The sequence below is a fragment of the Leptosomus discolor genome, chromosome 7 (genome assembly GCF_034619465.1).
Source record: "Leptosomus discolor isolate bLepDis1 chromosome 7, bLepDis1.hap2, whole genome shotgun sequence".
NCBI classification, from domain to species: domain Eukaryota; kingdom Metazoa; phylum Chordata; class Aves; order Leptosomiformes; family Leptosomidae; genus Leptosomus; species Leptosomus discolor.
This window is the reverse complement of record NC_141397.1, coordinates 46,974,206-46,990,101: the sequence shown is the minus strand read 5'-3', so window position 1 is coordinate 46,990,101 and position 15,896 is coordinate 46,974,206. Positions and strand designations below refer to the sequence as shown.

Genomic DNA, 15,896 nt, shown 5'->3' with positions numbered 1-15,896 from the left:
TTATGCTTACTGAACATTGACCATGAGGCTCCAGCACTATATATGCCAGCTGTTTTTAAAGGGGATATTTTTCACAATCCAACCAATAAGCGATGAAGTTACTCTTTTAAGAGAACTGTCAAATCTCAAAAAGTAACAATGCAGTGCTTATACCAGAGCTATACATATCTGTTTATATATGTCCATTCATGTATCAGTTCTGTTTGTCTTAGTCAATTTATAAATGAGGCTGCATTATTTTTCATCGTTTATGGCAATTCACTATTTTATATATATACATAAAATTCGATGAATAAAATGGATAGGTATGAATTTTGAGTCTTCTGAAATTCATAGCCACTTTTCTAGAAATTTACGTACAAGCATAAAGCAAAGGCTGCCTGTGTCCACTCACTGTGCATATCAATAAGACAACCTTGTTTCTGCACAGTGTGTTTTTGTTACTGTATGCCATATCTGAATTTATGAACTTCTCTCTGAGGTTCCATCCTGGGGGTGTCTTTGTCATAAGTGTCCCTTTTCAATGTCAAGTGGAATCCCTTACTTCTTTATAAATAGATGAATGTCATGTTTTATCATAGAATCTTAGAATGGTTTGGGTTGGAAGGGACCTCAAAGATCATCTAGTTCCAACCCCCCTGCCATGGCAGGGACACCTCCCACTAGACCAGGTTCCTCAAGACTCCATCCAGCCTGGCCTTGAACACTGCCAGAGATGGAGCATCCACAACTTCCTTAGGCAACCTGTTTCAGTGTCTCACCATGCTCAGGGTGAAGAACTTCTGCCTTGTATCTAGTCTAAACCTGCCCTCTCCCAGTTTCCAACCATTACCCCTCGTCCTATCACTGCAGGTCCTTGTAAAAAGTCCCTCCCCAGCCTTCTTGCAGGCCCCCTTCAGGTACTGGAAGGCTGCTATAAGGTCTGCCAGGAGCCTTCTCTTTTCCAGGCTGAACAAGCCCAGCTCTCTCAGCCTGTCCTCATAGGAAAGGTGTTCTAACCCTCTGACCATCTTGGTAGCCCTCCTCTGGACTCGCTCCAACAGCTCCAAACAGGATGTTTATGTGCTTACATTGCCTGCTACCATCCCAATCCTGTTCCAGTACAGAGCACATGAAGACAGCACTTATTAGTGCAGCAGTCAATGGACAGGGCAGATTCTAGAAGATATCTGGAAGTCTAAAGAGTCTGGATGCTTACCTCCATCTGTGTATCTTTAGAGATCCTTCAGCTCACAAGAAGATTCATGAGATCTTCCCTGCTCTGCTACTTGACGTACCTGAGCTGTTGCTTCCAGCCAACATGGTTGGACTGACAGAGGATCTCCCCAGCCTGCTGGACACCACAGACGGGCCTGGGGTTCCATCCCATTCCTGAGCTTTCCCTGGCTCCCTGGAGGAAGCTGTCCCGTGATGGCCTCCCCTCTCTTTGTTTTCCAGCTTTGGTAGTGGTTCGGTGCTGTGACTTCTGATCTTCAGCTCATCTAGCGGTTCTATAAAATACACAAGTGCATATTTCATTATAGAGTGTCTGCTAATTACCCACATCATATAACAATCTTTTGCTCAATATTCCATATATACCAATCATAAATCTTTTAAGGGCAATTTATGTCATGATTTTACTGTCTAGGCCTAAAACCTATAGTTTATGCAAGTTTCAATACACTTTTTAACCACACAAAATGCAGCAGATAGATATAATGTAATTATTCTGTTACAATTTTTCTATGACAGGAAAATATTTTTGTAAATGGTATCGTACCAAATTATGCTTTTATAACAATTTATGGAAATACTTGAGTTCTTTTCAGCTGTCATTTCATTGGGAACATGTTCTTCTTCAGGCTCATTCTAAGGAAGCTCTCTCCTAAGGCAATGTGCAAGCAACATATCCGTACTCCTCATAAACTCTAATAAAAAGCTCACAATCCACAAAACAGTCTAGCGTTAATATTTTGGGTGTGCCCAGCACCACAACCTAGGGAACAAAGTTTCACTTGGTTGGAAAATCCTTGGGGTTAGAAAAAGACTTTCTGCTAGCAACACCACGAGTCGATACAAGGAGGAAAAATTCAAAAAACAGTTGAATGTTTTTTTTAAGTGAAGCAGTGATGTCTGCTTTATTAATGGTTGGTGATTTTCTGTTCTTTTCTTGAGACCCTCATTTCTTTTCTTGCAGGTTGAGCAATGCATGGAGAAACAATTCATTCCTGATCTTTTCCATCTGCAGCTGTGAAAAATTTGCGTGAAAAACTAGATACAGAAGAAACATTATATTGCTTTTAATTGTAACAGCTAATTACTATGCTAGTCACTTATTCAAAGCTTGCTGAACTGTTTGCCTCCTTTTAGCAAAACAAAAAATAAAAAATCCCTCTGAGTTTGGAATGTTGTATCTCATATTTAAGCCCAAAGATATCTTTATGTGATCCCCTCAGTTCTAGCCATTCAGGTTTATAACCCCTGATGTACCTTGATTTCTGTATCTACAGTCTTGGAATTCACATTTGATAGGGATGGACAATCTTCCCTTAAGCCCTGTCTCAAAATCTTTTTGTGGCTACAAGGGACATTACAAAATTTGGGAGAGCCAAGCAAAGGGAAAATGCCAGGAGTGATTCACAGGCAGGAGATGACAACAGCTCCCCATGGGACCATGCAGAACGGCAGTGGCCTGACTGTGCAGGACTGCCAGAGACACAATGGCAAAATTTGTCTCAGAAGCCACTTCTTCTCCCAATTATCCCCATGGCCAGGAACTGGGATTGCCACTCAGATGATACAGTCCCAGAAAAAGAACCACGTTCAAACCACTTTAATTTGTCTGCAGCTCAAAACCCCACACAGTGTTTACCCTTGCTACAGCAAACAGTGAAAGATGCAATATTAGATATCTATATGGTGTTGCAGAGACCTCACCTACTCACAAAAGTTACAAAATCTCATGTTCTTTTGAGTTCTTTCATATTCCAGTCTGAAGATGAACTTGATGAGCAACAACACAGCCTGAAGTTTCCTCAATGAAGTGCCACAGAGGAAACACATAAAAATATCTCACTGGATATGCAGTGCAATATGTAATAATTTCATGAATCACTATCAGTTAATAGTAAAAATTAATGTTAAGGATATCATACCACAACCTTCAAGATTTTTTTTTTTAATTACTCACAGTAGTAACACTTCATGAGAAAATTATAAAACAACTCCAATTTAGCAAGTCTCATAAATAGGATTCAGTGACATTTTATGTGCCGAAAACCTTCAAAAATCAAGCCTCTTCCTTAAACTTTTAGGTCACTTACCTACCTTAATGTAGGCAAAAAGACACTGTAATGAAAACCCAAACTGTTTGGTTTTGCCTAGTTGGTAACCCCAGCAGGGTACGAGGTTGAATAACAGTCTGTATCAATATAACATGACATCTGCCTTTCAAGGACCTTTGCTACAAAATGTCTGTAACACAGCTCTGCCTGTGACTGCATAGAGAGACTTGCTAATACAAAGAGGAGTGCAAAGAGCCCAAATTATAACTATATTTGAACTGTTTCAGTTATCAAAAAAATGCTTTTATTTTTTTTCTGAGCATTGATCTATCAAAACCAATGATGTACTTTTTCACATAACAGATACATGCAATCATGTCTGAGTACTTTTTTTACACCAATAACATCCACTTTTTAAGATACTGTTTATCTGGGAAAAGGAAAGATAAGAACAAGGTTTCAAAATTCTTTGGAATGCACACAGTCCTCTTTCCCACCAATATAGGATGATGTCTAGATTGCAGCTCTTCCATTCCAGCAAAATGAAGAGAAAGCCAAAAGAATAAAATATGCTTTAAAAAAGTCAGAATCTGGCCCTGCAAGTGCCCACCAACTCAATGCATCATTCAGTAGATTTAATTTACAATGTCATTCAGCTGCTACTGGAAATCCTGTGATTACCTTAGTGACAACCTTCTCTGCGTGTGCCTCACTGACACTACTTGAACACCACCCCTTGAAATTTCACATGCTCGTGCAGTCAGCCCTTAGTTGCAGTGGAAACACTCTGGTTGAGTGTGGAGCTAAGGATTTATCCACTTCAGTTTATTTAACAGAGAAGCATTTGTACTTGTTGCCTGATAAAAATGATTTGTGCATTCTTAGTTTTATTATCAGCTGAATCAAAGCACTGTAGTTCTCTGCAACCAGCTGGAAACTATGGAAAAATCCAGACTAAATAAAGATTTGGCTTATAGTCTACTTCTTTATAAGGTGTAGAAAATCAGTTTTCAGCTGGCTGTCTAGACTTTGTAAATTTACATTCCACTATCCTTTCTTGGGGATTTTCAGTTCTCAGTTTATCTGAAAAGTAATATATCCTAAAAATGAAAAGCAGATTGAATCAGATTATAATGTCATGCAACTCATCACAGAGCCTGAGTCATTATTATTTGGTGATCACTATCAGTAACATTGATACACAGTCAGAAAAACAACATGTCAGTGTTTTATATAGTTTTCTGTAATATTACTTTCCTGCTCACTTGTGAATACATAAAAAATGAAGAAAAATGTTTAATGCCTCACTTTTGCTCAAATATTTTGGGGAGGATTTTAGAGTAATTTCAGCTTCCTTAATAAATGTCAATGGGAATCATACTCAAATTCAATTAAAGAAAAAAATCACTGTGCTAGTTCCTGCTCCACTGAAAGAGTACCTCAGTTCTAACGTGCCTGTGACAGCTCCAGAAATGCAGAACATTCTCCTCCCAGGTCACAGCACATTACTGGGACCTTCTGTTGACTGTCCCAGTCATTTGGATGTGTTTATACTGTCAACTACTCCCTGCTGCAAATGCAGCTCCACGGAGCAAGCATATTGTCTCTCATAAAAGCATGTTCATCGCTCCACATTTTCACTCCTGCAGTCAGGCACGAGGCATTGGCAGAAAGCAGAACATGCATGTAGCTGTTAGCTACGGTTACCTATGGGGTGGTGACCTTATCATCGACTGAAAATCAAACCAGTATAATTTAAACAGGGCAACCCTTTATAAAAACTAAGCAGGATTTAAATGGCCACTTTATCCACATTGATCCCATACTGAAAGCATGAACTCTAACCAGTCGTATATATATATTGCTGAAAGGTAACAGTAGCTGCTGCACAGCTTTTTTTTTAATTATTTTTATTTGAGAAGTGCAGAAACACTGATGGGATCTAAGTTACCTCATGCTGTTAAAACCTTAATTTGGAGTTAGGAGATACTGAAACTCAGTGTTATGCTGGGAGCTTACTCAATCATATGATCGCCACAGGCAAGTCTTTCCACAGTCAAGTGCTGCATTTTGAAAGCTGAAATTATTATGGAAAGCATCAATAAAGATAATAACTCGTAAGCCAAAATAGTACATAAAAAGGTAAATTTCAAGAAATAATTCATTCCTTTAAATATTTATGGATACAGTTGGTTGAATTGCCATGAAGGCGTTCAAATGTTTCAAGCACTTCCAGGTGTCATTGTATTTCAATATTCAAAGATATGCATTTTTCTTATTTATTTCACCTGAATCTCAAGCATTTCCATTTCAAGAATAAGATGGTGGCTAAAATCTCTTAGAACATATTTTACAAATAATTGACACATACAATTTCCCCTCTGTGAAAGATCCCCTAATAGCTGCATGCTAGGCAAGACTGGCACATGAGCTGTGGTACTGGAAAACTTGTAAATGCTGAAGAAAGTGAAAAACAAACTGCATTAGTCAGCTGCAACTTGGACTAAAGCAAGCTGAAAAATACGGCTACGGAAGACATCTTACCTGAAAAGCTATCATTCAAATGAATATATACTCTGTGGCTGGTCTGCCACTCTTCTTTTAAGCACAAATTAATTTCAGGTCCTGGTGGCTTCTTAGTGTAATGGTAAGTGATAAACAGTGGAACTTTTATTACAGCTTGGGGTTTTTGGGGTAAGAAAGGAAAGCAATTGTCTTAAGGAACTTAAAATGAGGGTTGATCTCTGTCATCTCTCTCAGCTGTGAGCTGAAACATATAAGCTAATCAACCATGCATTATTCATTTACTCTTTTTTCTATGTGTTTGCTATAAACCTAAATAAATAATACATCACTCTAGGCAGAACTCGCATACTGTGGGAAGTCAATGGTACTAGTCACAGGGTCTAAAATTCAGCATATGCAACACAGGCATAAAGCAAAGTCAGTCACCTGGGGTGGGATTTAGAGGTGAACCAGAATTCCCAGTCTCCTCCAGCCCCAACATGTCGGACCTCACCTCATATGGCTGCAAGGTGGGTGCAGAGCTGTCTGAGGAAGCAGGAGTGCTGAGCATCCCCACGGGCATACCTGGCCATCAGGAGAGGTGGAGACGCAGGATTCGACTGCAGCCAGCACATGTGTGTGATGATCGGAGCTACCAGAGACATCTCCCAGGCTTCAGCTCCTACCCTTGGACCTGGGGCAGAGCTGCCAAGCTGGCAGCAGCCCTGCTCAGTAAGCCATGTCTAACCCAGGGTCCTGACCAGGAAAAAGGCGCTCCACCAGTGTCCCATGTAACACTGCCAGCATGATAGCAGCATGTGCCCATCTGCCACAGACTGACCACTTCCATGGACATCGGATGTAGAGAAATACTAAGCTCTTAACGGGATTCCACAGTTTCTTCTTTCTGCACACCAGGGATTTTTATTTACGTTTATTACACATTTAAAAATTAGAGCTGCCTTTCAATGGATTTCTTGGTGTGTGATTGTCTGATCTGGACAGCTGTAAATTTATCCGAATCTCTCCCAAAGAAAACTAATAAGCTATTAGAAACATGGATGATGCTCAGTGCTTAAGCCATTTTTCCCCTGAAGAGGAGTATATTATACTGTCAGTGAAAGGCATTTCCTCATCTTTATTAACTATGGTGGTTTGTCTATTCTGACTTCATCTGCTTGCTAATTAAGCAGAAGTTTGCTTTGCATATCAATTTTTAATACCCCCTTTTTACAGTTAAGTGAGAGTTGCAGCAGCCAGCTTGTTCAATTAAAAGCAGCTCTGACCTAGTTCCATGCAAAATCAATAGAAAGCCTGAAAGAGTCTCACAAACCATCTAACATTTAAGGAGACATAGCTGAAATGCTACTCAGCATTCACTGAGCACATGTTTCTGTAAGCAATGTAGGGTTTGTTTTGATTTGGTTTGGTTTATATGGTGAAATCCAGTGGAGATCACATCTGCCTGCTACAGATCTGCAAAGATCAGCTCTGTCTGCAACAGCAAAGGGAAGGGAGAGGGGGATTGCTGAAGAAACATGTTTGGTTGATTCTCTGTGGCTGTCCCAAAACTGCTAAGTGGGCAATCCTGGCTAGGAAAACAAGATAGGAAAAGAAAAAGCCCTCACTACAATTAATTGAAAACTAGCAAAAGAAGGGATATATTTACACCAAAAGATCATCCAAAACTTTAGAATAAAAATATTCAATGAAAATTATGTGTGTTATAATCTGGTTGAAAAAATAGAACAGAATATAATTCTTTACTTTTCAATAAACTTCAGCTAGTGTTATCAGTCACTTCAAAGATGAAGTTTTAAAAATTCTGCATGGTAAGACATACATTTAACATTGTTTGATGTCCCAGAGTAATAGGAAAAAACCTCTTGTATATTGATGACTGATCGAAATATAGGAAAACCTGCTTTTAGTCTTACATAAGGGGAACCATTTGATCCAAGATGATTATATTTTGGCATATATTATAGAAGTGATGACAATATAATATGTCCTGGGACTCACACCATTAAATCAAACAGCATTCTTGGAAAGGATGTTCCTTTGGCACTCTATTAATAGGTTTGCTATTCACCTCAGACATTACATAATTAAGCAGAACACTTTATTCTCTGATATTCGCTGCGTTTTTTCTTTTATTTTCCTTTCAGAACAGGCAATGTTGGGAATTGGTGACTTGCACTTAGGAGAACCTCAGCAGAAGCCTCTGTGTTCCCCAATGCCTTCTTGGGCAAAAACCTAAGCACAGCAAGTCAAAGGGAATTCTGCCATTGACTTCAACACAGCAAAGGTTTTCGTTCCAGTAGTTATTCTTTGGGGCTAGCCAGCAACTCTGATTTGTATGAATATATAGCATAGTTGATACTGATGAGCTGCAAGCATTTCTCTTACATAGTCTGTGCACTCGGATCTCCTGCTGATAATCCGGGCTGACTTTTCAGTGAAACACCTAAATGTGTGCAGTTAAATTTCATGCCTGTAGATGGGTATGTACATGGTCTATGCCCGTTTGCAGCAAATAGGATTTAAGTAGAAGAAGGAAGGTGACTAGTTTGAAAAGCCTGAATGTGTCTGTCTTGTGAAACTTTCTTCTCTTCCCCATCTTCCTCTGCTGGTAGCACTGACAGTAGCCTTGGACTACTCAGTGACAAGCATATGCAACACAAGCATATACTGCCATCCCCACCCTAAACTCAACATTGATCAAAGAAAATAGTTAGATGAAACATGCAATTAAACTGTGGAAATCAGTGACTGTAAAAAGTTGCCCAACTGTTACTATCATTCGATCTGAAGAGAAGATGGTGCCTACTCTTACTTAATTACTTTCCTTCCTAACCCTGTTCATTTCACTGCACGCTCATCTGTTATTCAGGTTCTTAAATATAGAGCTTTCTTGTTTGGATGAGGAAATGATGGTTTAATGGGCACTGCACATGTCCTAACACAGTATGGCAAGAAATCAGAAGGCAAGGGTGAGCCAAAAAAGCTAAAAAATACAAACACTTTAAGAAAAATGTTTTTGTAGAAGGTTCATGACCTTGTTTCAAAGCCTCACTTCAAAAATATCAATCTTTCATAGAAATGCTGACCATATTAAACTTGTCAACATTTTTTTCATCAAATTTTCTGCTGATAAACAGCCTTTGAAATATATCAGCAGTTTGAATGCAGGGTTTTTCCATTTTTTGACCACTTTCATTTATTCTAAAGTGTTTGCCTTCATCCAGATTCAGTAGTAAATAAGAATCTGTTTCTAGAAAAATGCAGACATAGTAATGGACATTGGTTGTGAAAACTGGGGACAGAAACGATCACTCTCACATTTTCGCATTGAAAAAAACAATTAGAAAGTTGGAGTGAAAATAAATTCTTTCCTGGCTATTTTGTCTTTATGAAAAACATTTTTATTAATGCTTTTCTCTTTATTGACTCCATTAACGAATGAGAAAATTTGACTTTCATTATTAGAACAAACGTCCCATGTGTACAACTCTCCTATCACTGTAAGTTACCAGTAAAAGGGAATCCTGATGTCCTGGCCCTACCTGAACTTTGCTCTGAGTTTAATAAAGCAAGGCACAAGCATATGGGCTTTTCTATGCAGTCTCTGTGCCAAGCCTAGCTGGGTCAGGGTCCCAGGCACTATTTGCAAATTGACCCTCAAGGTTTCTCCCAAGTACAGAATGAAACCCATATGTCACTCTGTCTTTCTATGCCTTTTAAGAGTTAATAATTTTAGGCTCTCCCCACTTTCTAATTAGAGGTTTCATTTTGTGAACTGGTTTTACTTCTGCTAGCTAAGCAACTGTTAAGACATGATAGCACAGACTTCAGATCCTGAGGAAGTGAGTAGAATTGCAGATGGTCTTCTACAGCTTCAGCCAATGCCTGTGCTTGTAAGATGTTACTATTATTGCTTTCACAAGTGCGCAGAACAGCTAGTATGGCTGGCACCAGTGTCTCTGTATGTGTTACAGCACATACAAATTAAATATAAATTGCACAAACATTGCCCATGCAGTAAAATAGCTATAGATTTCCTGGAAGAAGAATTTTTTTAAGTTATGAATGTAAGTCACACACAAAAATAATTTCCATCTCCAGTAAAATTAAACACACAGCTTCTCTTTTACAGGTGAGTAGTTACAAGAACAATAGTTCTCCTTATTCATTCTTAAATGCCAGATAGAGTGCTAATTGCATGTTACTGTTTTAACAAAAAAATAATTATTAAGGATGGATAATTCTGTTCAGAGGAGTAAAAGTAACCTGAACTTTCACATCAAATTGAATGTAAATGGAGCCAATTTTTTTAATATGCATTATTATCCTGACAATTTTGTTCCTGTACTTTGCACATTATCTATACCCAGCATGTTTATATACCCAGCGTGTTTATACAGCCATGCAGTTTCATCATTCAATATTTGAATCAATGTTACATATGTAACCCAAATAAAGCTATTTCTAACTCTTTGATTTCTCTTGTTACTGAAGGACTCCTGGAAGGTCCAGAGAAAACTTAAGAAGCAGATCCACTTTTTCTCAGTTAAGAGTCAAAAACTTTTTATCATAATATTATGGGAAGATTAGATAATACACTGAGAAAAATTTGTAGCATATCATGTGGTCATCCACTCTTTTTTCTTAGTCTTTGTATTATTCACTGCTGCATTCAGGATACTTCAATGCCTTGGTTTGCAGAGTGGTTGTTCAAGGAACAGAGGCCTAAGACAAGGAGACGACGGTCCTGCCATAACTTATAGTAGGATCCCCTGAAGTACATCTTATCTGATACTTTGAGGACCTTTGGATTTGGCCTTGAATTACAGGGTTTAAGAATTGAGCTCACTCTGCCAGGAATCAAATCAGACATGCCAGAAGAAGTATGTTTTTTAAAAAATGGATATATAAACCACTTAGCCCAAGAAATTGTCAGTCTTTGTTATGCAGATCGGTATAACGTAAAGGCGTTTTAAGAAATATCAAGAGGAGAATAGCAGCCAGAAGTATTGCAGGATTTTAGAACTGAGGGAGGAAACCTTCCTTCCTTTATTTCCCCAAAAGTTCCCACACCTTCTCTTAAAATTGCATAGCTTCTACAGCTAGAGCTGTGTCACTGTAACTACAGAGAAGGCATTAATTAAACTCCATCTCTTGTAAAGATGCAATGACAGCAGCTCAAGAGATCATGAAACCAGGTTTCAGATCATAAGCTGGCATGCAAAAGACTATCATTTAACAAAGATCTTGCAGCTCCTCTGGCTATGATGTAGATATTCCAGTTTATGGAAAAAAAGCAGATTTTTGTTTGCTAAGCTTTTTTTTTGCTCATAATAAATTCTGGGGAACCTGTTATGTTATTTTATCTTTGAAACTTGCACTGTATTTCTCCTTTCTAAAGCTCACAGTTCTTCGCTTGGTGGTGGTGGTGTGGTCTGGGGGACTTTGGTTATCTTTCCTAAACAAAACCATGATCTCCTTCCCTGTGATTTACTTTAATCAAACAGACTTCAGTGCTGTCTCTATATACCTACCCGTGGAACACGTCTACTCTGGTTCAAAGAGCTTTATGAACATTGTGCTTCTCAAAAACAAACTCAATAAATGTAGGCCTTCCTATTAACGGTCTCTAATTTTACTTTTAGGATTTAACAAACAAAAATGTACTTGAACCCTAATGCAAAGAAAAAGCCAACCCACCGGAAGATGTACTACAGTCCCCAGCCAGTAGTCTGATCTATGTTCTTGTGAACTTGCTTTTGCCTTTTGTAAAGCTAACATTCACAGGTAGCTTTTTCACATCTGAACTGCAATTCCTGCTTAAAACTGCTAACTCTCCAATTGTTGCAACACATTATATGATTTTAGTAAGGTACTCTGCAAAAGTCCTGTAAACCAAAGCTGACGCCAGACATTTCCTCCAGCAAGAGGCTCCATATTATTTTCAAATAAATTATCTCCAAACTAACACCAAGTTAGAGATAATCAGACAACCCTCCAACAGCTCTATAGAGTACAAAGTTTAAACACATCTATATCAGAATCACAGAATGGTTTGGGTTGGAAGGAACCTCAAAGATCATCTAGTTCCAACTCCCTGCCATGAGCAGGGACACCTCCCACCAGACCAGGTTGCTGAAAGCCCCATCCAACCTGGCCTTGAACACTGCCAGGGAGGGGGCAGCCACAGCTGCTCTGGGCAACCTGGTCTAGTGTTCAATACAACCATCCCCTGTTTTAGAAGACAGAAATGAAGCATGGCTCCCTATGAAATCCAGAAGCCCCAGGGAGGAGGGCACTGATTAGAGCGCGGGGTTGGCACAACCAGCCAGCCATCCGCGCTGGGTGCCACAGCTGCCGCCCTATGGGCATTTCCTCTCAAACTTCTGGCACCACCAGCCTGGCCGGCTTCATTCAACATGGCTGTGCCAGCTTCCTACCCTCTTTTTTTTTTTTTTCCTTAGTTCTTTCACAAAGGAGGATCCTTATACCCTACACTGATACCACCTTCCCTAAAAAACACAGCAAGAAATTAGAAGAAATCGTATTTAGTAGTTTCATTGAAGATAATATACGCTTATGGAAAATATCACGAGATTAAACATTTCTTACCATTATTACCAAGAACCCATAAATTGGTCATAAATTGTGTGGTCCTGTTTGAAATAAAAAAGACAATAAAGTCTCCAATTCAGTGTCCTGCTGTATGACTACACCACGTTGAATACAAGCTGTTCTAGTCACAAAGGACATATTTGTTTTCTTGAAGCTGGAGACACAGATGGTGTGAACTGGAGCAGCTCTCCTGATTTCAAATAAGAAGTCGTGATCTATAAGTGCTGAGGATTTGGCCTAAAGGTCAAGATACTTCTCTGGCTTAGAAAGCTCTGTTCAGGGGAGGGGAAAAGGAAAAAAAAAAAAAAATCAATGGCATTTAAAACTCAGAACCTATTATCGTTATCCATGTCCTTAAGTGCAGCACATGTTACTTTGCTTACTCACAACACAGTAAAGTAGGTGCTGGTAAGTGAATTTAAGGTGGTTTTTTTCCTTTATTTGTAACAACTTTCAGACAACTCGCATCTTCCTGTACACTGAACCTAAAGAGAAAATGTCTTTTCCAGTCCTTTACCTAAAATGGTCTTTTATTTGAAATGTAACAAAAAAAGAATAGTTTTGTCTCTCTTAATTTTTCTTTTTCACCCCTTACAAGTTTATTTCTTCTACATAAAAAGAAATCATGATTAAATAACTAACCAGAAATTCTATCAAGCACTCAAGTAATATAAACAGAATGAATAAATAAATCCATATACATAATCAGAAACAGCAGCTGTTTCCAGAAAAACCTGAGCAATTATTTATGAAATTATGTCTTCTTCAATGCTTCTGTATACCGTCACAATCCCAGAAGGACCTGATTTTCTGATGAGCCTAAATTGCTGAATTAGAAGAAGAGACGATGTCATAGTACCAATTAGCAAAACCATTGCATATCATCTTAAACCCTATGTTTTCTGTTTTAATAACTGCATGTAACAAAGACATTCCTTCATCTTAAAAACTGAGTTTTTAAGATGAAGGAATGAGAGGCACCTGTTAGTAACTTTAACAACTAAATGCCCTTAAAATACACATACTCGCTTTTGTGTGAAAGCAGCAAAACAACAAAAGACATAAGGTGCATTTCAATCAAGGAACGGATACCTACTGATTTACCCATTCAAAACAAGTTCTCAAACCTGGCATTATCCTTGGTGCTGAGAAAGAACTGAATTACTGGCATACAGTGCAAAACAGGCAGCAAAGGCGTAGCCACAGCAGGGGATTCACACCCAGGGACGTGCAGGCTGCCACTGAGCTGCCATGCAATCTTCCACACATTTCTTCTTTGTACCTTTGCTTCTCAGCTCACTCTTTCTTACTTAGAGTAAACCTGGGTGAAAAGTTGGTTTCCTGCCTTTTGCATGCTTAGCTGAATGACATTACCGTTACGTTATGATTTTTCTTTCCAATTATTTCATATGATTGTTAATTGGGGAACACATTGGCTTCAACAAATAAAAGGCTCCAGCTGGCTGAGCTAGCTGATCTGGATCAAAATACTTAGTCCAGTGCCCACCTCTTTTCACTAGGGGATCTAAGGATTACTGGTGAAGGACAACAACAGGTATGACTAAAGCAGCACTCAAGACCACTCAACAACAAAATGAATCTTGTTTCTTTCTGAAAAGCTTGGCTCCTGGAGGATGCTGACCACGTGTGGTCATCCCCATGTTTACACTTCAGTCATTTTCAGTTCTGTCTCACAACATTGCACACTCACTCCAATAGGCATGTCCCCTAGCGAAAGGCAGCGTTTGAGAGACCTAACTGACACCAGCAGATCAGACAGCTCATGTCCTTTGTGTGTGCAGGTGTACACAGCTCTTGCCCTGAACATACACTCACAAGTGAACACCTGAAGAAAGCACTTCTGATGCTGCAGATCCTTAGCTTGCTCATATCTCAATAAATAGTAACTGACATGCAAGGACAGAGTCTTCTTCAGGCTTTAACTAGTGCAATTAACTGTGGTAAGACCATACCCTTCCAGTGGTGAACATGTATCATTCTCTTCAAAGATAGTGTTCTCTTACCATTTATTCCTTTTCCTCTGGCACTTCTCACTACTCCCTCCTCTAATTCTTTTCTTTCAGGTCTACTTTCAGGACTGTCAAATGAAACATGACTGCTGTGATCGCCTTATCTAATCTCATGCATATATCATGGGTCATCAGACTAGAAAAACTTCTAGTGAAACAGCTGCTTCAACTGTGATGGAGAAGCCAATACACCTCTGGCTCAAAAGTTCAGGAGTAACTTCAGTTATGCAGTATTATTTCTGTAAAGCTGTAGCTATCTCATTAGACTGAACATCACGTTCAATCAATTGCTACAATGCAGAAAAGGGCTGGAGAATTAGGCTGACATCCCTTTATACAGAACTACAGAAAATGTATTAACCTAGAGGTTAGAAATGACGTAGGCTTCGATATTTCAGTCTCTGATACTGACTCTCAGCTATGCAGTAGTTGAGCAATGGTATGTAGTGGAGTAGCTATAATACTTGTTATGGCCGGCCTAGTCTTGCAGGCAAGCTCTTCTTCTTCAGAATACCAGTGGCTGAGCAGGTATCCAAATGGGAAGATATGCACAGTTCAATGGCATACCAAGTCCACCCTCCTTAGGCCAGTGTTTTTCATCCTAACTCCATTAGAAATATATAAGCTGAAATCCTGCCCTTTCTGTCTATGTCCCTCATCCTGCATTTCATGCACAGAAGTGGAGGTTAAACAACCACACACATGTGGAGTGAATTTTCACTTGACTCATTTCCCAGACTTTCTTTTTCAACATACTGTTCTGTCTAATGATGAACCCAAAGCTGCTTTCTAGCTCCCTGGAAAGCACCAGCATTAAAAAAAACAAAACAAAACAACACAACAAAAAACCCCACAAAACTTTCCACTCTAACTTCACAATTTCTTCATGGGAGGGTCTCAGCTGCCTGCAATCAGCATGAGCTCCAAGTTGAGCCATTTCTGCACCCTTCCCATCCCCACATTATTTGACAGCTTATAATAAAATGTTTTAGATTCCTAATGCAGTGTGTACCATCCAGGATCAGGAAATGTTAATAATTATCACAATTTTCAATCACTTTAACTGAATTTTCAAAGTAGCACATTCACAAATTTCCTCTCCATATGTGACTAGGAGCTGAAGAGTGAAACTCTCTGTAGGCAAAAGCCAAAGCAGATATGAAGCCCTGCAAAGCAGCTAAGGCAAAGAGCAATGAGCTGCTGTGTTTCATGTGTCCTGATCTCACACCTTGTGCACAGAGCCAGGGTACACCGCAGAGGTATCTATTATGTTGTGCAGTTCACTTAGATGAATATTTACAATACTTGCTCAAAACAGGTGCAAAGTTCTTGGGAAATCATGAGGAAACGGAAGCCTTAACAAATGGAAACGAGCAATACACAAACAGAAAGGGCTGGTCTTGGCAAGGGTTTACAGGACCATTTCACCCAGAATAAAGGTACTGCCTTGAAGTAA

General features: G+C 39.2%; 1 protein-coding gene across 1 annotated transcript in view; it reads right to left on the bottom strand.

Annotated features, from left to right (window-relative positions):
• NYAP2 (neuronal tyrosine-phosphorylated phosphoinositide-3-kinase adaptor 2) overlaps window positions 1–15,896 on the bottom strand; it is a 130,561-nt gene that overhangs the window by 32,704 nt on the left and 81,961 nt on the right. The window contains exon 4 of the mRNA XM_086468414.1: window positions 1,278–1,490. Coding sequence (XP_086324540.1) covers window positions 1,278–1,490 — 213 coding nt within the window. The remainder of the gene's footprint in view (window positions 1–1,277; window positions 1,491–15,896) is intronic.